This window comes from Eretmochelys imbricata, chromosome 12 (genome assembly GCF_965152235.1).
Source record: "Eretmochelys imbricata isolate rEreImb1 chromosome 12, rEreImb1.hap1, whole genome shotgun sequence".
NCBI classification, from domain to species: domain Eukaryota; kingdom Metazoa; phylum Chordata; order Testudines; family Cheloniidae; genus Eretmochelys; species Eretmochelys imbricata.
This window is the reverse complement of record NC_135583.1, coordinates 4,889,063-4,914,881: the sequence shown is the minus strand read 5'-3', so window position 1 is coordinate 4,914,881 and position 25,819 is coordinate 4,889,063. Positions and strand designations below refer to the sequence as shown.

Here is a 25,819-nt window from a genome sequence, read left to right as displayed (position 1 = left end):
AAAATTGGAGATTCTCCAAGGTTGGGAGGGAATGGAAGTTCATATGGATGACATTTTAGTTGATAGGGGAGTCAGAGAAAGAGCATCATAAACCAATAGCAGAATATGCACCAGGGATGTCCCGAGTAGTAGATGACAGTGGAGTAAGCCCAGCTCATCTGTTTATCGGTCAAGAGATCATAACAAAATTGCCAACCTTCATCCCAAGTGGCTCTACTTAAAGGATCTGAGGTAGAGATGCCAAATGTAAAATCTCAGGCTTTATCCTTTAATCATTAGAATGCAACTAACACTTACCCAAGCTTAAACAAGGAGACCCAGTCCAAATAAAACTGAATTAGGAAAGATATTGGACAACTCCAGTTGTTAATGCATGAAGCTGCACCCCAAGATCCTGCATGGTTCAGGCTAATAGAGGTACAAAGAATCTTGAAGAACGACTGGCAGGTAACCAACACAACTGATTCCAATCACAGATGCATGTTTCCCTTATAGCAATAGCACTCACAGCTGGAGTGAATGGGTGAATTCAGTAAATCTACTGAACCAGAACCTACATCTTTGGGATTTGATAATCCAGATCAATCAGCTGGACAAAACCATTCTCAATCACAAAACTGTGAAGCTAGTGACTCAGCTGGGTAATTTGTTGTTAAAGATTATTTCTTGTTACAGGTTGTTTATACAAAAAACCCAGGGTGGATAAAAATCAATGATTTTTTTTTAATCTGACTTTTTTTATTTAAATCAAATTTTTTTGATAAGTTTTTTCCCTCAAAAAGCATTTTATCTAAAGATAGTTTTAATTAAGATACATTATTGCTCAAAGATATATCATCATGGAGTAGGGATTATAAATTCTAATTATATAGTATGAGACAATATATTCCTGTAATGTTTAAAAAAAAGTTTTGTAAATGAGTTCCAATAGTTAGTGGATTAGGGACCCAATCTTATAGGGTTCCACAGGCTTCTGTATAGATTATTTAGGCTAATCTGTCTGTCTACCCAATGGGACTCAGTGCTCAGTCTAGAACAGTGGTTCTCAAAGCCGGTCTGCTGCTTGTTCAGGGAAAGCCCCTGGCGGGCCGGACCGATTTGTTTACCTGCCGCATCGGCAGGTTTGGCCGATTGCAGCTCCCACTGGCCGCGGTTCACTGCTCCAGGCCAATGGGGGCTGCGGGAAGGGCGGCCAGCACGTCCCTTGGCCCATGCCGTTTCCCGCAGCCCCCATTGGCCTGGAGCGGCGAACCGCAGCCAGTGGGAGCAGCGATTAGCCGAACCTGCGGAGGCGGCAGGTAAACAAACGGGTCCAGCCTGCGAGGGGCTTTCCCTGAACAAGTGGCCAGACCAGCTTTGAGAACCACTGGTCTAGAATACACCATCAGAGATGCTTAGTTTTGCAGTTCTCAAACTGTGGATTTGTGTCTCCAGAGGTAGCAAGGTGCTTGTTAACAGCAAAAATGTTTTTAAAAAAATAATATATAAAGGTGAGAAATAACTGACCTCAACTCTATTGTCCCTCTGCAAATTTGTGTACACAGAGTCTATCCCTTACCTCTCTCTAAAACTGCAAAGTTTCAAAAAGTTCAATGAATAGAAGATTGTTGGGAGCAGAACATTGGACAAGGAGAAGTCTGGAGATAAATGTGAGACGCGAGGGACATATGCTTGTTTTGTTAAAATATTATATGTTTGCTGTTGAAGAAAAAAATCCAGAATACTTAACATTTAAACAATTTAAAGGTCTGTCTGGTGATGTTCTCATCCCAATACAGCATGGCAAGAAAATCCTCCAAATATTAATGATTAACCTGTTGAATTGGAGATAGTTCACCTCTCAATGACTTCATAAACATCTGCCTCAATTGTCTTTGGTAAATGAAATAACCAAACAATCATTCATTTTCTGATATAGCTGTAAAACTAATCTGAAAAGTTTTCAAAATAAATACTGTTTAAAAAAGTATAGTGTGTACCTTCTAAAAATGAAACCTACATCTATCTCTGAGTTGTGAAGAATATGTATTAAGGTTATATTAACCAACAAGAATGCACTCTTATGTAGAAAACCACGATTAAATAGAGTCTTCCTGACTAGTGATTTAAATCAAATCCACCCTGAAAAAACCTCAAACAAACAAAAAACCAAACCTATTTTATTCATTTTAATAAAGTTCCTTGTTCAGTATTAGAAGAAAGCAACTCTTTCTGAGATTCTTTACTAATGTCATATAACAGTACATGCCCAAAATGTGAATAGAATATGGTAGGGCAACATCCTCAGGGTTCTAAGTACCTATATTGTTCTTAACTGACCACTTTGTTTCAAAATGAAATTAAGAGAGCAGAGATCACTGTTCATGAAACAAAATCAAAATGCTTCCTCTATTTACAGCCACATTTAACTATTAAAACAATTGCAAGAACTAGGCTGACAATAAGGCTTATTCCAAACTAGGAAGCAAACAAAAAAAAGCCATGCTCAGGGAAAGCAAAATCAATGCTTACCACATGGAAAAGACTGGTAGAGAGAAAAATGTTATCTTTAGACTTTGTAAAGGGAATAAATTATAAACAATTGAAATGTTAAATGAAAATATTAAAGAGTGTACTTTTTATTGTAAATGTGTATAATTGTGGCTAACACAATGTTATACAGTGACAGAACAAAACCTATCATCTACGGCATAAGACTGGGATATTCTGAAGTATTGCAATAGGAATATATCTGCATACCAACTGTCCTTCATTAGGAGCCTATGGCCAGGATGATCTGTGATAATATCAGATCTCGACCTTCCAAGGTGGTGTTAATATTAAATTTACTCCTGGGGGAATTCTGTACCACTGTGCACATGCAGAATTCATGTCCCCCTGCAGTTTTTTTCACCACAGAATACAGATTCTGTTGGAGAGGTGATACAGTTACACCTTTAGCCCACCAAGGACTGCTGTGGCACCAGAAGAGAGGGCAGCCAGCAGCTGTGTTCCTCACAGCTGGGCCAAGTGAGGAGTCATGGGAGAGACAGAGTGGGGCACATGGGTTGCTGGAGGGGATGTCACAGACTGGGGTTCAGAATGGCTAGTGGGGGACAGAATGGGGTGCAGGCTCAGGAGCTAGTGGCATGACAGCATTGAGCCAGGGGCTAAACGGGGGTGTGTGTTGCAGGGCCACATGGGGTTGGGGGAGGCGGGTGCAGGGAAAATGTGCTGACTGAATGGAAGAGGCTAGAGGTCAGCCAGGGTCTGCATGGGGGAAGCTCCCCAACTCCCAAAGAATCCTTCCCCCCACTGAAAAAAATCCATTCCATATTTCTCCCACTCACACCCAACAACCCTCCAGATTCACCCCCAGGCTCCTTCTCTCTCCCTCAGCTCCTCTGTTACCCTTTACCCCCCCAAGCCTTTGCACTGCCTCTGGGAGGTTCAAGAAATATGTTTCAGTATTGTAGTTTGAACAAATTATTACTCAAAGTTTGGACTAATATGCCTTGTAAGGAATCTCTGTCAACAAACGTATCCTGAGTCTTTTTTGTGTGTGTCTCTGTATTGTTACAGACATTCTTGTTGACAGGTATTTTGAAATAAATTATGCAAATAACCAAAGCTAATGTGATTATCTTGTGTTACACTGACAACTAAAATATGCAGAATTTTAAAATACGGTGCACACAGTTTGTAATGTTTGGGCGCAGACTTCCCCTAGGAGTATCCATCCAGTGGTGACCATCGTGCTGTAGGGCTGGAGCGGCTCTCAGGTGGAGGAGGCACAGAGGCAGCTCCTTCAAGTGCCAACAGCAATTTCTGCAAGCCCTGCCTTACTCCCAGGCAGAGGAACCTGACCCATCGTGTCCTGCCCACGCAGCACACCCGTCACTGCACCCAGCTCATCCTACTTGTACGGAGCCCGCGGAAGCCGCTGCGTAAATAACCCCCTGAGCAGTGGTTTCTCCGGGAATTGAAATTAGGGGGGTGTTTGAATTTACAGGGGTGTGTGTGTGTCAGGGCCAATGAGGAGTGAGACTATGAGGGTGAAGGTGCGCTGTATGGCACCATAGTAAAAACTGAAAAAATGTTTCATAACCATTTTATTAGATTTAACTCGTGTTTTAAAATCATCACACAAATTAAAGTTGGCTACTCAAGCCTCCTATGAAGCACTACGTCTACATCCTTCTTGGTTTCTTGTTATAATTTTGCACAACTCAGTTAATGAACTTCTTGAATGCAATGTGTTCATCTTTGGTGGCTTCTCGTGTGTCCGGTACTTCCATTCTTTCAATTGATATGCTCATTAGTTCATTCACATGATCAGAACGAAGACTACTTCTTTCAGAACACAAAATTATATTCAATGATGAAAAAGAACGCTCAATTGTAGCTGTTGTGACTGGGAGTAGCAAGAGATGAATTCCTACTTCTTTCATCCCAGGAAACATAGCACAAAGATCAGGTCGAGTCATTAGCGATGATAAAAAAAGAAGTTGAAGTCAAATCTTCATTCATTCGTCGTATGATATTCCACTCTGTGTTCAAATTCTCTATTCTGTCCTGAGCACATTGCAGCCCCATTGCTGGTAGTGCCTCACTCCACTCACCTGCCTGTGTTTTATAGGACAGGCATCTGTAAAATCTACGTAGAGGTTGAGTAGAATCTAGAAGTCGCTGTTGTAGATTTTTAAGAATCAAGTCTGTGTACTTTTTCAGTTGTCTTAAACACTTCTTGTCCTCTTCACTTAAGGATTCAATATAAATGCCTTCATTAGTCAACTTCTGGACTGAAGTCTTTGCTTCTTCCAGTACTTTTCCAGCATCCGATGAAGTGAGCTGTAGCTCACGAAAGCTCATGCTCAAATAAATTGGTTAGTCTCTAAGGTGCCACAAGAACTTCTTTTCTTTTTACTTTTTCAATGGATAGCTCTCTGATTGATCCAAATGTAGCTTCTATTGCTGGACAAAGATCTACTACTGTTGTAGCAGATGTCTGGATGGCATTGTTTAATGACCCAAGCGGTTTCAACAGTAGACTTATGAGAGAGAGAATGGCAATAGTCTTCTCTGAACGTAATAGCAAAAGTAATCCACCAGCCTCACTACTTAGATCCATCCCATCTTGGTAGATACTTTCCAAAGCCAGTAATAACTGCTGGAGTAATTTTAAGATAACAGCCAAGGATCGCTCATGAGAAAGCCAGAGGGTTTTCCCAGGTTGGACTAATATGATCTTCTATATTTTCCAAGATATTTAGTCTTTTTGGACTCTTGCTGAAAAAAGAATATAATGAAGACATGAAATTTATAGCTTTTTAAATGTCTTTTGAAGATTCTGCAGCTCATACTAGTGCTAGTTGGAGTATATGGCCTCTGCAGTGTGTATAGGAGAGATTAGGATTACACTTTTCTCTGAGCAAAGCTCGTACTCCACCATGTCTTCCAGTGAAGTGTGCAGCTCCATCAAATGCACAAGCAGTCATCTGTTTGGGGTCCAATTGACAAGCATTTTAACTCTTCTAAGATGTGGGTTGTTACAGATGCAGCCAATGTGTCTTCTATAACTTGAACATCTAGAAATGCATGTACTGGCTTACTACTGACATCAAGATAACGTACTGTGACAAAGTTCCTCCTCTACCTTGGTGGGTCTTACGCTTATTGGCGGATTTGCTCACCTTGGAGCTTCACAGCAGCCCTCAGTTTGGCCATTTTTGTAAACCCACAGTCCAGGTTAACTCCTCCTGTGTCTGGCCAGGAGTTGGGAGGTTTGGGGGGAACCTGGGCCCGCCCTCTACTCCGGGTTCCAGCCCAGGGCCCTGTGGAATGCAGCCGTCTAGAGTGCCTTCTGGAACAGCTGTGCGACAGCTACAACTCCCTGGGCTACTTCCCCATGGCCTCCTCCCAACCTCTTCTTTATCTTCACCATAGGACCTTCCTCCTAGTGTCTGATAATGCTTGTACTCCTCAGTCCTCCAACAGTATATGTTCTCACTCTCAGCTCCTAGCGCCTCTTGCTCCCAGCTCCCTTTTTTTTTTCTCTGGAGCACCATGATTTATTGTCCTTGTAAACATACCTTCCCCAGCTGAGTCAGCTCACAAGGAACCGTTTTTTTCCCCTTTCAGCAGAAGCCCCGGTTTTGGCCTCTGGTTTACAGCAGACTAAAGCATTACCAATGCCACACAGTCACCAGCCCACGCATGGATTTTCTCAGGCACAGCAGGTGAAGGCTGCGGTGAGAACAGGGGACGGTCCTTTCAACAGAGGCAAGAGCTGGGGCTGGCAGGTACAAGTGACACAATTAAAAAGAAAAATCGATAACCATTCCTGGAAGCACAACACACAACATCCATATCCAAGTTACAATCCGCAGTACGGTCCTGATCGGGTGCTGGGCTGCACAGAGGCACTGTCCGTGCCAAGATCACTTTGGTTTGCGCCATCTCACCAGACCAGAAGCATGGGCTGGAGAGGCAGTGTGCAGAGCTGGCAGGAGGGGACGCCAGGCCCCAAGGCAGAGCAGAGCAGGGACTCTGGCAGGAGTCTGCCTTTTCTGCCCAGAGCAGCTCCCAGAATAGTGCGTGGCTTTGACACGCACAAAAGCGCACCCACAGGAGGTCAAGGGCTGCGGTCTGCTATGCTGCATTGTCCAGCTAGAGCAGACCCCTACCCACGCCCAGGAGAGCCTTGCTGTCCAAAGCAAATCAAGGGTCCTCCACTGTTGCGTGAGAGGTTGTTTTGCTGAAAAAGGTTTTTTACATCCAGCTGGTTTACAAGGGAAGAGGAGATGTCAACGGATCCTGATTCTCCACCCACTCAGTGTAAAGTCTCACTCATGAGCTACACTGGTGCTCAGCGAGAAGAGGGGAAAGGGGCCTGATCCTGCCCTCCGGGGGCCTAATTCTGGTCACTAACTCATATAAGTCAGGAGTAACTCCAGTGAAACCAAGGGAGCCGCACTATAGCAGAGAGGAGAATCAAGCCCCGAACCTGTGCAGAGAGTACAAGTGCGCGTGCCTCAGTCGGGTTTCTTTACTACTCACAGCTGCAGAGAATCCCAACACAGGAGCGTTTCCCCACAGGGCTGATCAGACACAGGCAGCGCAGGATGGTGGAGAATCAAACCTGGCCCATCCCTTTAAACCAGCTGCTATCTACAGGTGAGAGTAGCTCTTGATATGCATCAAATGAAACACCCCAACACGTAGTATACATATTAAAAACCACGCACATCCGACCGGGCTCGTTACAGCACTAGAGAGCTGGAAACGGAGCCATTTAAATTGCGCCATGATATAAAACTCCCCCTGCCCTGCCCCCGCGCCAGATACCCCTGGCAGACCCAGGTGGCCCAAGCTGTGATGTTCAGCTCTGACCACCCAGCCACGCTTGCGAGCAGCAGGACTGCTAAGGCCCTGGCTTGGATTCCACAATCACCAACACACATCTGTATAAATGACACACTAGTATATTAAGAAAAGGCCCCCACACTGCAGAGAAAGCCAGACCTTTGTGTTACTGTCTTACTGATAACTGTACCAAAGCTTAAACAATAGCGATCTGGCTTCAGAGAGCTGTTTGCTCAATGCCAATCTACACGGCGGCACTAAACAATGGGCTAGTTACTCCCACTCAGGGCTGGCTCCCTGGACAGCTTCTCCACTGAGTTTCTGTCAGAATTAACAGATCGCTCTCCCTAGTCCAAAACCAAGCAGCCAGCAGGGGAGGGGTCGCTGAGTCCTGCTTGGACACGTCTTTGAGCTTTTCACACAGATATTTCACTCCTTTGCCAAGGCTAGGTAAGTGCTAATGCATGCATTTGGTGGGATCTACACCCCCGATATGCCACTGGATTGTATCCAGGGCTGACCCTGCGATGTTTTAAAGCGCTCTGTGGCGAGTAGCGAGTGGAAGTAGGGTTAGGCACCAGCCAAAGCAGGTTGTTGCAGTCTGTGGTAATTGACCCCAGGTTCTTCCCCTGCCTCCCTGGTTTGTGAAATGCAATTTACAAGTTATATGCTCCAGGCAGCTGCTGGACATTCAGGTCCTGATTCAGCAAAGCACTTCAGCCTCTGCTGAAGCTTTAGGCTCCTGTTGAAGTGTTTACTGAGCTGGGGAATGAGACCAATTCAGATGCTCAACGGCAAGGTCAGAGCCGCTGAAATGCTAAGACCGAAAGGGAACTGTTTTGTCACAAAAATACTGCTCCAAATTCACCCCAGGGGGAAGCCAGAGTCACCCAGGGACAGGCTGTTTGTGTTTAAATGAGCTTCCAGGGAGCGCAGCTACTGCTGGGAGATAACGCCACGCCCAAGGCAGGGCTAGGCAGACTGGTCTCACACCATAAGCGTGGTGATATCTGGCAGCTGCAGCAGGTCCTGGAGTCTCCCTGCCAAGCTAAGAGGCCAGTGAGTCAGAGAAATGAGGGCAGGATGTGGCCCGAAGGAGCTGAGATGAAGGACCCATCTCCACTATTCAAGAGCGATCTTGTTCCCCCAGCACGAATAAAAGCACAATTCCATTTTATGAGAACAGGACTTTCACCATCGCCCTGAACCTGGCTGGATTCTGAATCCAGAACATGGCTTGAGGGGCAGAAGAGACACAATCAAGATCCCACCTACGCTACAAGAGGGAACAGTGCCGCAACAACAGCTGATATACATTTGACAGTGTCAATGGGCCCTCGGAGGGAATCCTGCAGGGATGACGCTTCCTCACCTCCCACCAACCACCCAGCTCCTTACAAGCGCACCACAAACTGAAGTGAGCTCCTTTTTAAAACCAGGTGCCCTGATTAGCCTGCCTTAATTGATTCTAGCAGCTTCTTGATTGGCTGCAGGTGTTCTAATCAGCCTGTCCGTCTTAATTGTCTCCAGAAGGTTCCTGATTGTTCTGAAACCTTCCCTGTTACCTTATCCAGGGAAAAGGGACCTACTTAACCTGCTTTCTATTACTCTATTCTATTACTCTCCTGTAGCCATCTGGCCCGACCCTGTCACAGTACACAATAACTTAATACTTGATTCCAATTTGCATCGGTGCATTCATCAGCCATGTATACAATTTTTTTGAATGTGGTGAGAGTGTTCTTCACTTTTTCAACTGTTGAATCTTTCACTGTTGCACCACATGCTTCTAACCAGTCAGTTGAGTTTCCTTCAGAAATATAGTGAGTATTTTCTGGTCTTGTTTGGAACCAATGTTCAACTACAAGATGAACAAGTGACAATGCACTTAACATTGACCTCCAGTTTGTAGTGTGTGGTATCTCTTGCTTAAATAAAAAGTATAATACCACGGCCATGTTTGTTCACATGAACTGTGTTGTGTCTCCAGCATTCTTAACAGCCTCATTAAGTACTTGTAAAATTGGCTTTGAAAGTGGGCTTATAAGGCTTTCTGCATGTTGATGCAGTCCAGAGGCCTGGTGTTTTGCTGCCTTTTCACATAGTTTGTCATCATTGGCTTTGCTGATCGGTCTGACAAACCAAGCTTCTCCACTTTTACCAGTTATAGCATTGGAAAGCTTTCCTTCTTTGTAAGTTTTTCTGCAAGAGGTGCACCAGTAGCCATCTTTTGTAACTTCAATAAATGGGAACACTTTGACCGACAAACATCAGGAACTGCCTTTAGGTTTTGAAGACACTTTCTTCAGTAGGTAGCTGTATTTGTGCTTTGGGCTGGTTGGATGTAGATACACCACCAAGATGACATGTTGATATATTCAAGGTGAAGAACACATCAAGAACCAAGGTTAGTTTTTGAGGCCTTTGAGTGGAAAAATTATTGTATTTTTTTGTCTTTTCATTTTCACTTTGACCTACAACATATAAAAGAGATATGAATAAAGTATATGTTTTGTTAGGATCATGCAAATTTAACACAAGGATAATGCAAAATACACCAAAACACATAACAGGTCTAGATTTCTAAAAAAATATAAATTAAAAAAATGTATTTAATTTAAATTGACATTTGAAATGTAAGCCATCATGGAATAAGAGGGAAGTCCTCTCATGGATCAGGAACTGGTTAAAAGATGGGAAACAAAGGGTAGGAATAAATTATCAGTTTTCAGAATGGAGAGAGATAAATAGTGGTATCCCTGAGGGGTCCATACTGGGACCATTACTGTTCAACATATTCATAAATGATCTGGAAAAATGGGTAAACAATGAGGTGGAAAAGTTTGCAGATGATACAAAACTATTCAAGATAGTTAAGTCCAAAGCAGACTGCGAAGAGTTACAAAGGGATCTCACAAAACTGGGTGACTGGACAACAAAATGGCAGATGAAATTCAATGTTGATAAATGCAAAGTAATGGACGTTGGAAAACATAATCTCAACTATACATACAAAATGATGGGGTCTAAATTAGCTGTTAACACTCAAGAAAGAGATGTTGGAGTCATTGTGGATGGTTCTCTGAAAATATCCATTCAATGTGCAGCGGCAGTCAACAAAGCAAACAGAATGTTGGGAATCATTAAGAAAGGGATAGATAATAAGACAGAAAATATCATATTGCCTCTCTATAAATCCATGGTACGTACACACCTTGAATACTGTGTGCAGATCTGGTCACCCCATCCCAAAAAAAGATATATTGGAATTGGAAAGGGTACAGAGATGGGCAACTAAAATGATTAGGGGTATGAAACAGGAGGAGAGATTAAAATGACTGGGAATTTTCATCTTAGAAAAGAGACGACTAAGGGGGGATATGATAGAGGTCTATAAAATCTTGACTGGTGTGAAGAAAGTGAATAAGAAATGTTATTTAATCCTTCACATAACACAAGAACTAGCAGTCTCCCAATGAAATTAATAGGCAGCAGGTTTTAAAAAACAAAAGGAAGTACTTCTTCACACAACATAAAGTCAACCTGCGAAACTCTTTGCCAGGGGATGCTGTGAAGATCAAAACTATAACAGGATTAAAAAAAGAACTCGATAAATTCCTGGAGCATAGGTCCATCAGTGACTATTAGCCAGGATGGGGAGGGATGCAACACCATGCTCTGAGTGTCCCTCGCCTGTCTGCCAGAAGCTGGGAATGGGCAACAGGGCTTGGATCACTTGATTACCTGTTCTGTTCATTCCCTCTGAAGCATCTGGCCTTGACCACTGTCAGAAGACAGGATACTGGGCTATATGGACCATTGGTCTGACCCAGTATGACCATTCCTATATAATAATAAAAACGTTTAGTACAGAAACTCACCAACATAATGACCTCTCAAGATAGCAACGATGTGAGATAACAACCCTGGCAAATAATGTATTCTAAAAATCTTGACCTACTAGGAAACATATGTATATAAGTTTCCATTCCCAGTCATAAATCTAGCATTCTGGAGCAAAGTTACTAAAATATAGTCCCACAAACAAATGTTTATTTAACGTGTCCCTCACTTTTCCCTCCACCGCACCCCACTCACCAGTGCTGTCCTTGGTCAGTGGAGACTCAGAGTTCAGAGGTGCTTTCACATGAGTTCACCTCCCAGGTGGGGGGTAAGAAGGCACCTTGCTCGTTCCTCCAGCTGCTCACTGTTCGCTCTGTCCACTGTTGTTCGTTGTGCCATGTTCACTCCACTGCTCTGTTGCCAATGGCCCTGTGCAGTCACCTTCTGCTGCCACCTGCCACTGTGACCTCTGTGAGTTGGTCTCTTGCGGTTCCGCCGGCTCTCAGTGATTTCAGCTGAGATCTCAGTGGGGGAACCTCACTGCTAGTGCAGACTGGGCCGTCTCTTCCACAGAAACACTGTCCCCACAGCAGGACTAAGCACTTAGACCTGATTATCAGTGATTTCAGCTGTAGTGGTCACTTAACAGAAAAAAGATTCTCTATGGAGCCTAATCAGCTCTGTCTTTAAACAGTGGAGAGGGGCAGGTCAAATGGTACTTGTGACTCAGGCAGACCATCAAGCAAAACACTTGTCCCCGCCCTCTCTCTTGATGCCCTCAATCAGCACAGGCTAAGGACAGTTCTACTGCCCTTTACTCATACAATAAGAATAACAACATTTCATTACTCCCCCCCCCCCCACGCATTCAAGTGATTTGTAACCCAACCCCAGCCAAAATCTATTACTTGGGCAACACAGCTCTGTTTGCTGGATACCTAGGTAGATTAGCTGTGAATGTGAATACAACCTGGTCCTGAAGCCTTTCCCCCCAGCCCCCAGCTCATCACTAGCTGTGGGGGGGGGAGGGGAGGAGAGCTCATTTAGACTTTGCTTCCAAATCATAATTTGAAATTATTAGGTTGGCCAACATCAGGGACATGAATGCACTGACATGGTCATAAAAACAACAGCTGTAGAAGGAAGCTAGTCTATGCTCACACTTCTCAAATTATTCTACTTTTTCAGATACACGTCTTTTATCAGACACTGCATCTGCTTTTAAAGTGAGTATTAATGTTTCAATTTCAAGCCACATTTCCAAACAGTCGCTACATCGGCATGTAACTAGTTCACAAAACTGGGGCGGCGGCGCGGGGGGGGGGTAGGGAAATCACTGCCCCCGAGTAACTGCGGCTCCGCAAGCTGAGCGGCCCTTCTCCGGCCCGCGCAGCCCCGGGGCTCCGTCCCGCCGGCCAGGCTCGAGCCGCGGGGCGCGGTCCTCCGGCCGACAGGGGCCGGCCCATGGCACGGGCTCCCCGCGGCGCGGCGCGGACCCCGGCTCCCACCGCCCACGACCTTACCCGAGCGAAGGGGCCAGGGCCATGGCCGGGCGGAGGTTGTTGATACGGTCACCATGGAGACAAGCCCGGCCCCGCCGCCCAGGACCCCGCCTCTGCCATAGCTGGCCGGCGGCCGCCTGACAAACAGCCGCGCGCCAGTCCGAGCGCGTGGGGTCGGGGCAGGGCTCAGCTTGCGGGGCGGGGGGAGGTAGGGACGGCTGGGCCTGCTTGAGGTGTCCCCGCCGAGGTGACCTAGCCCGCCAGCGTGCGTCCGGGGCAAGGCGACGAGTAGCGCTGAGCCGGCTACCTGCGGGGGGCGGTACCCTGGGGAAGGCGGAGGGCAGGCCGCAGGGGGGTATCCTGGGGGAGGCAGGCTGTAGGGGAGTACTTGGGGAAACCGGGGGGGGAATGCAGGCCGCAGGGGGTACCCTGGGGAAGGCGGAGGGCAGGCCGCAAGGGGGTACCCTGGGGAAGGCGGAGGGCAGGCCGCAAGGGGGTACCCTGGGGAAGGCAGGCTATAGGAGAGTACTTAGGGAAACCGGGTGGGGGGGGTGGAAATGCAGGCCGCAGGGGGGTATCCTGGGGGAGGCAGGCTGTAGGAGAGTACTTGGGGAAACTAGTGGGGGGGGGAATGCAGGCCGCAGGGGGTACCCTGGGGGAGTAAGGCTGTAGGAGAGTACTTGGGGAACCCGGGGGGGATGCAGGCCGCAGGGGGTACCCTGGGGAAGGCGGAGGGCAGGCCGCAAGGGGGTACCCTGGGGGAGGCAGGCTATAGGAGAGTACTTGGGGAACCCGGGGGGGATGCTGGCCGCAGGGGGTACCGTGGGGAAGGCGGAGGGCAGGCCGCAGGGGGGTACCCTGGGAGAGACGGGGGGTGGGGTGGATGCAGGACGGGTGCCTTAGGGAAGGTGCGGGGGGAAGGGTGCAGGGTGGGTACCTAGGCAAGGCGGGGAGGAGGACGCAAGGGCGACCCTAGGGAAGGCAGGGGGCAGGCGAAAGGGGAGAACGCAGGGGAGTAGTTACCCTGCGGGACCAGGGTTGGTGTGTGTAGCAGGGGTTTAGCCCTGGGAGAGGGCGTTTCCCAGGACGTTGCTTATGGGGGTCCCCACACCGGTATGCGCCGGGCACAGTTCTGAACACGGCGCCGTGCCTGGCTCTTCGGCGGCGCTCTGGGGCTTGTAGTGCCTTGCGCCACCTTTGCCAATGTGGGCAGCAGCTCCAGCGAACTCTCCTTCCCAGCGTGCAATGCGCCACAGCGCGGGGGCGGGGCCTTTGGCGCGGTGCCTCTCGGGAGTTGTAGTCAGGGCGTGCGGGAAGTGGCTTGTCAGGGGTGGGGAGCGGACTCGGATTCCCGTCGGGGCCGCGGCCCCATTGTGGCCGGGCCCGCAGCCCATTGGCTGGCGGAGGGAGCTGGGCCTCGCTCCCCGTCTGGTGACACAATAGCGAATCCAAGATGGCGGATCCGGGTGCAGGGAGCTTGCACGGGGGGGACGGGGGGCTGTCGTGCCCGCTCGAGGAGCAGGAGCTGAGCCAGCGCCTCCGCCGCCTCTACCCGGCCGTGAACCAGGCCGAGACGCCGCTGCCCCGCTCCTGGAGCCCCAAGGACAAGTACAACTACATCGGCCTCTCGCAGGGCAACCTGCGCGTCCACTACAAAGGTGCCGGCAGCCGCGCCGGGAGCCCCGGGCCGGGAGTCCGGCCGCCCTCGGGGCCGCGGGGAGCCGGCACCGGGCTGGTCCAGGGCAGCCGGGCCGCTGAGGCGCTGCGCGGGGCGGGGGCCTGGGTGCAGCCTGCACCTCCCTGGGAAGAGGGGCCGGGGGGGGCGGGTTCTCCCTGCCCAGGCGGTCCCCTGCTGCGGGGGAGCGGAACCGGGCCGGGCAGAGGGGCCGTAGTTCGGGGATCGTGTGTCTACCCCCCAGTCTCAGTCGCTACCACAAACCACGCCGAACTGCCCCTCTGATTTGTGGGGGCGGTTTGGGGCTTGAGCCGTCCCTGAGGTTTCCCCGGGCGAGGGAGAGCTAAAGCGGCGCTGAGCCCAACCCCCGCGTTCCTGCCTTATATAACACTTTGCGGTGTCATTTAGCTGGGGGCCTGGCTTCTTCTCTGTAAGGCTCTTCCCCCGTAGGGTCTCCTGTTGTCTCTGTCACCCCCTTACAATGCCGGCGAGAGGGGCTCCTGGCTGCGTACCTCCCCACCACTTGAGTTCATAGGAAACCAGTCAAGTTCAGAGCTCTAAGACCCATGATTTCATATTTCTTCCCTCCCCACTGTGATGGAGGCTGCCTTTCCAGAATAGCCAGAGAGAGCTGAGCATACCCTCTCCCCTCAGCCTAATAAACACTGATGTCATCTTCATCTTGCACAATTGGTTTGTTTTGGGTGCTGAGATTTCAAAACGGGGGGTAGCATTATGCTTCTTTCTCAGCACCTTAAGAGGGTAGGCAAAGGGAAAGCTGCAGGAGCACATATTGTAGGTTATTTACATGGTGGCAGTGCAGGCTTGTGGTTTTTTTTAACTGGCTGAGAAGTCATCTTCTAATTTCTCAGTAGACGCAGAATGAATTTTGCTGTTGCAAGTCCTTTACTCTGTTCATGTAGTGTTATTTTGAAATGAAGGGCCTAGGACCTTGCACCCATTAAGTACTCATTCAACTCTTTCCTAGGTCATGGGAAAAATCACAAAGATGCTGCATCAGTCAGGGCTACACACCCCATCCCTGCAGCTTGTGGCATTTATTACTTTGAAGTGAAGATTGTCAGTAAAGGTAGAGATGGGTAAGTGCACTGCTCTAATTTGATTCCAGTGTTTTATATGTGTTTACTAGTTCTGTTTTGCTCAATCTCCCTTGTTGGAAGGGTTAGAGGTCACTCAGATGACATTTATAATAGGCAGATATGTGGTGAGTGGTTATGTCTGTGTAGTCAACAGGTGGCAAGCCAATAATATATATGGGAATGTAGCTGCTGTCTTTGCTGTTTTGTATGGGTAATTATGACAACTTGAGAAGTACTAAGTCTCTAATTTCAGTATCCCTAGCCTGATTCTTGCTTGCATATTTATACCTGCCTCTGGAAATTTCCGTTACATGCATCCGATGAAGTGGGTATTCACCCACGAAAGCTCATGCTCCAATACGTCTGTTAGTATGTAAGGTGCCACAGGACTCATTGCCGCTTTTATGTCTCTAATGGAGTTTGAAATTCAATACTGTTCCTTTTGTTTCAGTTATGTCTGAATAACTAACAGACTGCTGGAACTGAGTAAACGAATATTGCAACATCCTTGATAGCTGGACTGGTTTCCTGTATCCCTTAACTTCAGGGGAAATGGAAAATTGTCTCTGTTTCTAAAGTCTGGGAGGGGATAGCCCATAAACTGAAGTATTTCCCGTCAAGGATTCACTCATGTCAAAATGTGTGGAAGCTTTGCTAAACAGTTAAGGCAATGTGAGTGAATGAGGGAGTGACATGGGTCATTAATCACAGAGAATTGCGATTTTGTAGAGCTTGCTCTACATTAGAGTGCGGTTGACCCAGCTACATTGCTCGTAGGTGGGAAAAATCCACACCCCTGAGCGATGTAGTTAAACTGACTTAATCCCTGTTTTAGACAGCACTAGGTCGACGGAACAATTCTTCTGTTGACCTGTGTGATACATGAGAGGAAGGGTAGCTCCCTTTTGTGGACACCCAGCCAGCCAGTTAGCTCTAAAATCCCTCTTGGTAGCTGTAGTCTACTTGCTTTACCTGTAAAGGGTTAAAAAAGCCCATAGGTAAAAAGAAGGGCGTGGGCACCTGACCAAAAGAGCCAATGGGAGGGCTAGAATTTTTTAAAATTGGGGAAAAAACTTTCCCTTTGTGGTTCTGTTGCTCTCTGGAGAGAGGAGACACAGAGCAGGAACAGGGCTGAACTATGATGTAGGAAGCTTGACGCCAGGTATGATAAACCGTCAGTTCATACCTAGAGATTGCTTATCTGAAATCCCAGATATGTAAGTAAATCAGGGAATGTCTAGGAAGACATGATTATTTCTTTTATTTCTTATTGGCTTGTGGACTCCTCTGTGCTAACCCCAGGTGCTTTTGTTTTGCTTGTAACCTTAAGCTGAATCTCAAGAGAGCTATTCTTGATGCTTAATTTTTGTAATAGGTTTTTTTTTTTGATTTAGCAAAAAGCCTAAGTTCCAGATGTAAATTTTATTAAAAACAAAAAGAAAGAAAATACCTTTTTTAAGAACAGGATTGGATTTTTGTCTCCCTAAGAAGTTTGTGCATGTTGTTTAATTAGTTGGTGGCAAAAGATGATTTCCTTTGTTTTTCTTTCTCAGCTCTTCCCCGGAGAGGTGGTGAAAGGCCTTGAGGATGGAATTCCCAAGTGCACCTTTCTGGTTCTCAAAAGGGTTTTTTTTTGCATTTGGGTGGTGGCAGCATCTACCCATCCAAGGTCAGAGAGAAGCTGTAACCTTGGGAGTTTAATACAAGCCTGGAGTGGCCAGTATTAATTTTTAGAATTCTTGTGGGCCCTCACCTTCTGCACTCAAAGTGCCAGAGTGGGGAATCAGCCTGTCTACTGCCTTTCCGGATAGTGGGAGAACTCTTCCCGTCACTGTAGGGATGTCTACATTGAAGTGCTACAGTAGTGCAGGTGCAGCACTGCTTCTGTGCTGCTGCTGTGTTTCAAGTGTAGACGCTCCCTAGATTTATTCACACAAGCCAGCCAGCCTCCTGAAAGGCCCAGTTGAGAAATCAGGACACTTTGGGGCTGGCTTAGTGACTAATATTCTGATACAAATCCTGCTTCTAATGCTGGCTTTAGCCCTCAGTGTTTGGAAGTGTAGCAAAGGGTGGTGATTTCCAAATCTGAGGTCTGGAAGGGTTTGAACCTTATGTCTCAACCATTACGTTTGCTGGATGAAAAGGAGTAGCAGTAATTAAGCTCTGGGAGGAGGTCAATCATCTTGTCCAGAAACTATCCGTGTGCAGTGAGAAGAAGAGCTATCTAAAGGGAAGAAAACAAGGCCTTTGTGAATGTAGGTTGGAACTGTGTATCTTCTACCATCAGTCTGGGCCCTGGATTTCCACTTGATTAGGTTGTTTTCTGAAGGCTGATTACACCATAGGGGTTAGTGACAGGCAACAGCTGTGGGATTGGGAAATCCTAGTGCTGGAGGCAGAATGCCAAAATTAGACTATTCTTCCCATTAAATCTAGCCATTGAAATAACATCGGTTCCTATGGGCTGACTTTGGATTGATTTTCCAATCCAGCTCTGTAGGGCAGTAACGGCTGGAAGCACAGCAGAGGTGGTACATTGTGTCCATGATATTAGAAGCAGAATGTGAATGTTGTCACTTTACAGTGTTCTCCAAGAGGCAGTTCAGTGAGTAGTGTTGAGTACTTAGTTTGAATCCCATCCAGCCCTCTGTTGCATGTTTATCACTACGGTAAGCATTTTTCTGGGAGCAAAATTAAAGGGTGTATTGGGGGTCATGGGATTCTGCATTCTGCTAGGGATGTTACGAGGAGAAGGGAAAATCTAATGTAATGTTGTGTAGTTAGCAAGCATGGTGACTGTTACATCTGGTTCTCATCACCTGGCTTGTGTAGATGAGCTAGCCAGGATGAAATTGATGCCCACCTGCTGTACAAGTATTTTCTGTTGCCTGAAGTGTGAACACAAGTGTAGCTATCCAGAGGGGAGAACAATCTAGGGTGAAATTGGTATAGTACAGGAGTCCTTTGCAGATGTGAGGACACATTGGATACAAGGCAGTGTAGGAGATTGTGAGAAGTAGAGTGAGGAACCTAACCAAAATCAAATCATGGGCATGGTTTCTCATTTGGGAAGGGTGCTGCTTTCACCAGTGAGGACTGAAATCAGGAAATGTGACTGTTTATAAAAAGAGCTTCATAGAGGCCTTCTGCCAGCTTGGATTGTAGGGGCTAGGTATGGCATGGTATTTACCAGAGGTGTTTTTTATCACCCGTGGAAAAACTAGTTAATCCCAGTTTAAGGCATTTTCTATTTTAAAAACTGTTCCATTAATGCACACCACGTTACACTTAGTTTTAGTTATATATACAAATTGTGGTTGCCTAAGATAGTAGATTTGCAGATTTACAATTGTACAAACAAAAAGTAAAATGCATTAAGATTAATATTAATATGTACTGAATATTGAAATATCTATATATTTTGATTTGGCATTTTCTCAAAGAAGTTATGCATGTTATGACTCATATTTCAGTGTTCAATATTGTGTAAACAGGAGTCAAACATTTGATTACATGAAAACACCATTAATGCAGAATTGTAGGCTTGATGCATTAAGCAATCAGAAGCATGTAGAGTTGCAAACTTCCAGTCCAGGTCCATTTGGCCATGCATCATTCTGTAGTGGATAGACCAAGCCTATTCCTCAGTTTTGACTGGATGTATCCAAAGTTTGAAAAGATTTGTTATATGCTTGCTGAACTTGCTGGACACTGATGCAATTATTTTTCCAAGTTTCCCAGTTTAACCTCCCCTGTCCTAAACTGTGTTTTCCCCAGGAAATTGCCAACCATAGTAGGGATTCCAATTTGGACTGCATTAGTAGGAGTAAATATTTATATTATGATAGCGCCCGAAGGCACAGTTAGTTTGTCCTTAAGGTGGACTAGGTCCATCTCATGTGGAGATGGCAGAATCACGTTAACTTGCTGGTTGACTCCCGAGGGCAGAGCTCTTGATCTTGACAAGCCATTTCTCTGCTGCACACCATAATGGTCATTATTTCCCATCATAATCTTATGAAGTACACTGCCATGTCTACCAACACCGTAGTGGTATAAAAACCAAATGTCAGTAAGCCTATGGCGATGACACGACGACACCATACCAAAACAATGTGTTGGAGAGTTTGCCAAGACCTCGTTTTGATGTCAAAGGCATGTCTGTACTTGTTTCCCTGTTGCTGGAGGAGGGAGAAATTAGATACACAGCTGCATTGAGAGTACTCAGACTGAGACCTAAACCACAAAAGCATGTAGGTTCTGTGTTATGGCTGCTGCAGCACCCATAAAGATTGCTTGTCCTAGGCATTGCAGTACTGGATCCTGTATTGGAGGCTGTGCAGCACTATACATACTGTGCTGGCTTTTCAAAGACCTCCCAGAGTATGTAACATCTCTCAGGTCTGGGACCCTTTGCTAAATTGTGCTGTGGTACCTGGAAACAATAAGGCTGCTACAGCCTCACTAACTCAGAACTCCCTTTTGTGGGCTTTGTCTGATCCTTAATGTTTTACTTTTCAGACTTGGTTTGGGGCCTAGAGTATTTGTAACAGTGTGTCACGTGAATGTGTCTATACCGCTACTGAGTTTGGCAGTGCTTGGTACATCCGTGATGCTAATGATTTCTGTTTAATGACGTGGCGTACCGGAATTGAATAAGGAGGAGAGAAGAAGAGTGTTCCAACAGTATCTGAAATCCCTTAGAAAGCAGGTCAAGAGGACTCTTGAAGGACTTTCCAAGCTGCCTACTTCAAATCCATAATTTCAGCTTTGTAGCTTGTAGGTCTTTAAACATACTGTTTCTTGCTGTATTGACAACCATTTAGTTTGATGATGGGATGAGGGATGTGTAGTGCTGCTGCTCACTGGGTTTACATTGCTGGGTACTGTGATGTCTTATTTGCCCGTGTTTTGAAATGGCTAAATGATCAAATGAAATGGCAAAGGAAGGCTGGCTGGATTAGGGTGCTGGGAGAACCAGTTTCAGTAAGTGTGGTTGTGGTTTTGGATGGGGATGTCTGAATATGATTTTGCTTAGCATGAAGTAGGTTACTTTGTTTTATTAACTGCATTGGAGATGTGACTTTTCTGATTAGCGAGTGGCATTATGGCAAGACTCCATGGCCAGGCCTAAGTAAAGTGGTGGCACTTGCCAACGTACGTGGCCACTCTGGGCAGCTTCCACGGTACAAAAGGAGCATTCTGAGGGAGTCAGATTACTAGCTTTTATTTCACTCCGTGGCAACAAATTTTGCTTTTCTACAATACCTTTTAGATAAAGGGGAGTCTGAGACTGATGTGCCTTGAGCTAGTGCTGTGATCGTGCTAGGGTTATTTGATGGTGATAAGGTGGTGCTGATGGACGCAGGGCTAAAAAACTTTCCCAACACTAGTTCTCATTCAGTAAGCTCTTTGGACCCGAGACAGAACTGAATTCTTGGAGACTCTGTAAGTGGCAAGAACTGAAAACATGTTGGTAGCTCTTGACCACGATGCAGAACACGATGTTCTCCGCCCATTAAAAGAGCAGCTTCCCTCCATGTTGTCTTTCCATACTGTTTAATGCAGCTTCTCTTCTCAAGATGCTCTACTGGAGGACTGCATGTGCACAGAGAACACACAAAGACCTGTTTCCTTGCCCTTCCCCATCCCTAGGCTGCTCTGTTGTCTAAGCATTGGTAAACATTGGCTTGGGTCCCAGGTGGATGTTCCAAAACAAAGTGCAATATCCAAAGAGCACTGCCTGGTGCCCCATAAGGAACCCTTGCCCGTTTTAGAGCCTATCATTGAATCACAGAATATCAGAGTTGGAAGGGACCTCAGGAGGTCAGCTAGTCCAACCCCCTGCTCAAAGCAGGACCAATCTCCAATTTTTGCCCCAGATCCCTAAATAGCCCCCTCAAGGATTGAACTCTCAACCTTGGGTTTAACAGGTCAGTGTTCAAACCACTGAGCTATCCCTCCCCCGTTGGGTTCACCCACTCTCCCCAGCTTTACTCCCTCCACATTCCAGGCTGTGACTTGTGACCGCCACCCTTCTAGCTAAGGAAGACTGACTGGGGTTTACTCTGGAACCTGTCAGTATTGTTTCTCAGTTTGTCAAATCGATGTGATGGCTGGGAAAGGCTGTCTCACAACCCCTGCTGGCCTAGGGGCAAGAGCTCAGGACTTGAAGGCACACCTGGGTGCCTCTTTGTACGTGTAGAGGCTTGCAGGGGCTTTGTGCTGGGGGAGAAGCTGAGCCCTGATTAGGGGACGGGGCTTCTCTGAGTAGGGGTCCTAAAAGGTAGCCAGCCAGGCAGCGGCCCAGACAGCTGCAGCGGCCCAGGAGCCAGCAAACAGAGCTGTAAACAGGGGAGTTTGAGTGGGAATTCTGTAAGGGGAGTTTGTCTTGTGGTACTTGTTTGGGATTTGGTTTTGCTGGGGGGGGTGGTGTTTTGGTGCGGTTTGTGTTTCCCAGATTAACAGGGTTTAGGTGGGAAGGCTATGGCAGATACAGAGGCAGCAGTGGGAGTGACCCATGTAGTGGAAGACACAATGAGGATGACTGGATGTGGAAGCAGTGGTATGTACATGATCCTGGAGGGGGTACCTGGTAAGGGTTTTGTCTGCATGAAATGCCATCTGATAGAGCTGATGGAGGAAAAGATTCGAGGTTTGGAGATGCAGGTGGAAAGTCTGGTTGAGTTTAGGACGGGGTTTGAGCAGATTATGGAGCAAAGACATGAGGTATCTGAAGGGAAAAGCTCAGACTTGCAAATGGAAGCCGGGCTGGGGAATTCTGAGGGGAGACTGAGTGAAGAAAGGGGTCAGTGGAAGCATGTGACTAAAAGAACCAGGCAGAGGAACAGACGGGCTAGTGAAGGAGAAATAGAGCTCAAGAACAGGTTTGCAGAGTTGGAAAATGAAGAAGGGGCTCAGCAGGTAGTCGCTGAAGGTGGAAGGGCAAGGAAGAAGAGAAGAGCGGCTAGTGCTATAGGAAAAGGGTAAGAGTCAGTGGAGACTACACCAAATATGAGCCCCAACGGATATAGGATGGGTTGAAGAGGGTTACAAGGGAGAATAGAAATGGAAAAAACTTGCAGCCAGAGGGAACGGGGGTAGACTGGAGAATAGCACCGTCACCGGGAAAAGGCAGGTCTATGTGATCGGGGACTCTTTACTGAGAAGAATAGACAGGCCTGTAACCAGAGCTGATCCAGAGAATAGAAGGGTGTGCTGTCTTCCAGGTGCTAAGATACGGGATGTAGACCTGAGGTTGAAAGGGATCCTAAAGGGAGCGGGAAAGAATCCCCTAATTATCCTTCATGTGGGAACAAATGATACGGCTAGATTCTCGCTGGAAAGTATGAAGGGAGACTATGCTAGGCTGGGGAAGACGCTTAAGGAAATCAAGGCTCAGGTAATCTTTAGTGGGATTCTGCCTGTTCCTAGAGAAGGGCAACAAAGGTGTGACAAGATTATAACTATCAACAGATGGCTCAGGCAGTGGTGCTATAAGGAGGGCTTTGGGATGTATGGCCACTGGGAGGCATTCATGGACAGAGGACAGTTCTCTCGGGATGGCCTTCATCTGAGTAGGGAAGGAAATAGACTTCTAGGATGGAGGCTGGCACAACTGATTAAGAGAGCTTTAAACTAGGAATTTGGGGGAGATGGTCGGGAGATGTCCAGGTAATCTCCACGCCGGATTTTAGCATTGAGAGGGAAGAAAACGAAGTAAGAAAGGATACAGCCATGGGTAGGAGAATGTACATAAGGAGGAAGGGCAGTGTGGATACCAGTCTAATAGGTTATACTGGCTGTAGAATGACCGTGCCTAATAGGGTACAGAATGTAAGTGAGGCCAAACAGCAAAAATTAAGATGTTTGTACACCAGTGCAAGGAGCCTAGGTAACAAAATGGAGGAACTAGAGCTACTGGTGCAGGAAGTGAAACCGGATATTATAGGGATAACAGAAACGTGGTGGAATAGTAGTTATGACTGGACTACAGGTATTGAAGGTTATGTGCTGTTTAGGAAAGACAGAAATAAAGGTAAAGGTGGTGGAGTAGCATTGTAGATCAGTGATGAGGTAGAATGTAAAGAAATAAGAAGCGATGGAATGGATAAGACAGAGTCCGTCCGGGCAAAAATTACATTGGGGAAGAAAACTATTAGAGCCTCCCCTGGGATAGTGCTTGGGGTGTGCTATAGACCGCCGGGATCTAATCTGGATATGGATAGAGCCTTCTTTAATGTTTTTAATGAAGTAAATACTAATGGAAACTGCGTGATCATGGGAGACTTTAACTTCGCAGATATAGACTGGAGGACGAGTGCTAGTAATAATAATAGGGCTCAGATTTTCCTAGATGTGTTAGCTGATGGATTTCTTCATCAAGTAGTTGCTGAACCGACTAGAGGGGATGCCACTTTAGAGTTGGTTTTGGTGAGTAGTGAAGACCTCATAGAAGAAATGGTTGTAGGGGATAATCTTGGTTCAAGTGATCATGAGCTAATTCAGTTCAAACTGAACAGAAGGATTAACAAAAATAAATCTGCAGCTAGGGTTTTTGATTTCAAAAGGGCTGACTTTGAAAAATTAAGGAAATTAGTTAGGGAAGTGGATTGAACTGAAGAATTTATGGATCTAAAGGCAGAGGAGGCCTGGAATTACTTTAAATCAAAGCTGCAGAAGCTATCGGAAGCCTGCATCCCAAGAAAGGGGAAAAAATTAATCGGCAGGAGTTGTAGACCAAGCTGGATGAGCAAGCATCTCAGAGAGGTGATTAAGAAAAAGCAGAAAGCATACAGGGAGTGGAAGATGGGAAGGATCAGCAAGGAAAGCTACCTTATTGAGGTCAGAACATGTAGGGATAAAGTGAGACAGGCTAAAAGTCAAGTACAGTTGGACCTTACAAAGGGAATTAAAACCAATAGTAAAAGGTTCTATAGCCATATAAATAAACAATATCGATAGCCAATATCTAAACAAATCCTTTGCCTCAGTCTTTAATAAGGCTAAAGAGGATCTTAGGGATAATTGTAGCATGACAAATGGGAATGAGGCTATGGAGGTAGATATTACCATATCTGAGGTAGAAGCGAAACTCAAACAGCTTAATGGGACTAAATCGGGGGGCCCAGATAATCTTCATCCAAGAATATTAAAGGAATTGGCCCAAGAAATTGCAAGCCCATTAGCAAGAATTTTTAATGAATCTGTAAACTCAGGAGTTGTACTGTATGATTGGAGAATTGCTAACATAGTTCCTATTTTTAAGAAAGGGAAAAAAAGTGATTCGGGTAACTACAGGCCTGTTAGTTTGACATCTGTAGCATGCAAGGTCTTGGAAAAAATTTTGAAAGAGAAAAGAAGTTAAGGACATTGAAGTCAATGGTAAATGGGACAAAATACAACATGGTTTTACAAAAGGTAGATCGTGCCAAACCAACCTGATCTCCTTGTTTGAGAAAGTAACAGATTTTTTTAGACAAAGGAAATGCAGTGGATCTAATTTACCTAGATTTCAGTAAAGCGTTTGATACTGTGCCACATGGGGAATTATTAGTTAAATTGGAAAAGATGGGGATCAATATGAACATTGAAAGGTGGATAAAGAATTGGTTAAAGGGGAGACTACAATGGGTCCTACTGAAAGGTTGGTGAACTGTCAGACTGGAGGGAGTTTACCAGTGGAGTTTCTCAAGGATCAGTTTTGCGACCAATCTTATTTAATCTTTTTATTACTGACTTCGGCACAAAAAGTGGGAGTGTGCTAATAAAAATTTGCGAATGATTCAAAGCTGGGAGGTATTGCCAATTTAGAGAAGGACTGGGATATAATACCGGAGGATCTGGATGACCTTGTAAACTGGAGTAGTAGTAATAGGATGAAATTTAATAGCGAGAAGTGTAAGGCTATGCATTTAGGGATTAATAACAAGAATTTTAGTTTTAAGATGGGGACGCATCAATTAGAAGTAACGGAGGAGGAGAAGGACCTTGGAGTATTGGTTGATCATAGGATGACTATGAGCCGCCAATGTGATATGGCTGTGAAAAAGGCTAATGCGTCTTGGGATGCATCAGGTGAGGTATTTCCAGTAGAGATAAGGAGGTTTTGGTACCATTATACAAGGCACTGGTGAGACCTCACCTGGAATACTGTGTGCAGTTCTGGTCTCCCATGTTTAAAAAGGATGAATTCAAACTGGAACAGGTACAGAGAAGGGCTACTAAGATGATCCGAGGAATGGAAAACTTGCCTTATGAAAGGAGACTCATGGAGCTTGGCTTGTTTACCCTAACTAAAAGAAGGTTGAGGGGAGATACGATTGCTCTCTATAAATATATCAAAGGGATAAATA

General features: G+C 46.1%; 1 protein-coding gene across 2 annotated transcripts in view; it reads left to right on the top strand.

Moving 5' to 3' along the window:
• The first annotated feature begins 14,070 nt into the window (after window positions 1–14,070).
• Window positions 14,071–25,819, top strand: part of RANBP10 (RAN binding protein 10) — a 163,866-nt gene continuing 152,117 nt past the window's right edge. The window contains exons 1-2 of one of the 2 annotated variants that reach the window (XM_077831096.1): window positions 14,071–14,347; window positions 15,353–15,464. In XM_077831096.1, coding sequence (XP_077687222.1) covers window positions 14,143–14,347; window positions 15,353–15,464 — 317 coding nt within the window. In that variant the 5' untranslated portion in view covers window positions 14,071–14,142. The remainder of the gene's footprint in view (window positions 14,348–15,352; window positions 15,465–25,819) is intronic. The other variant, XM_077831095.1, reaches the window with a different exon arrangement.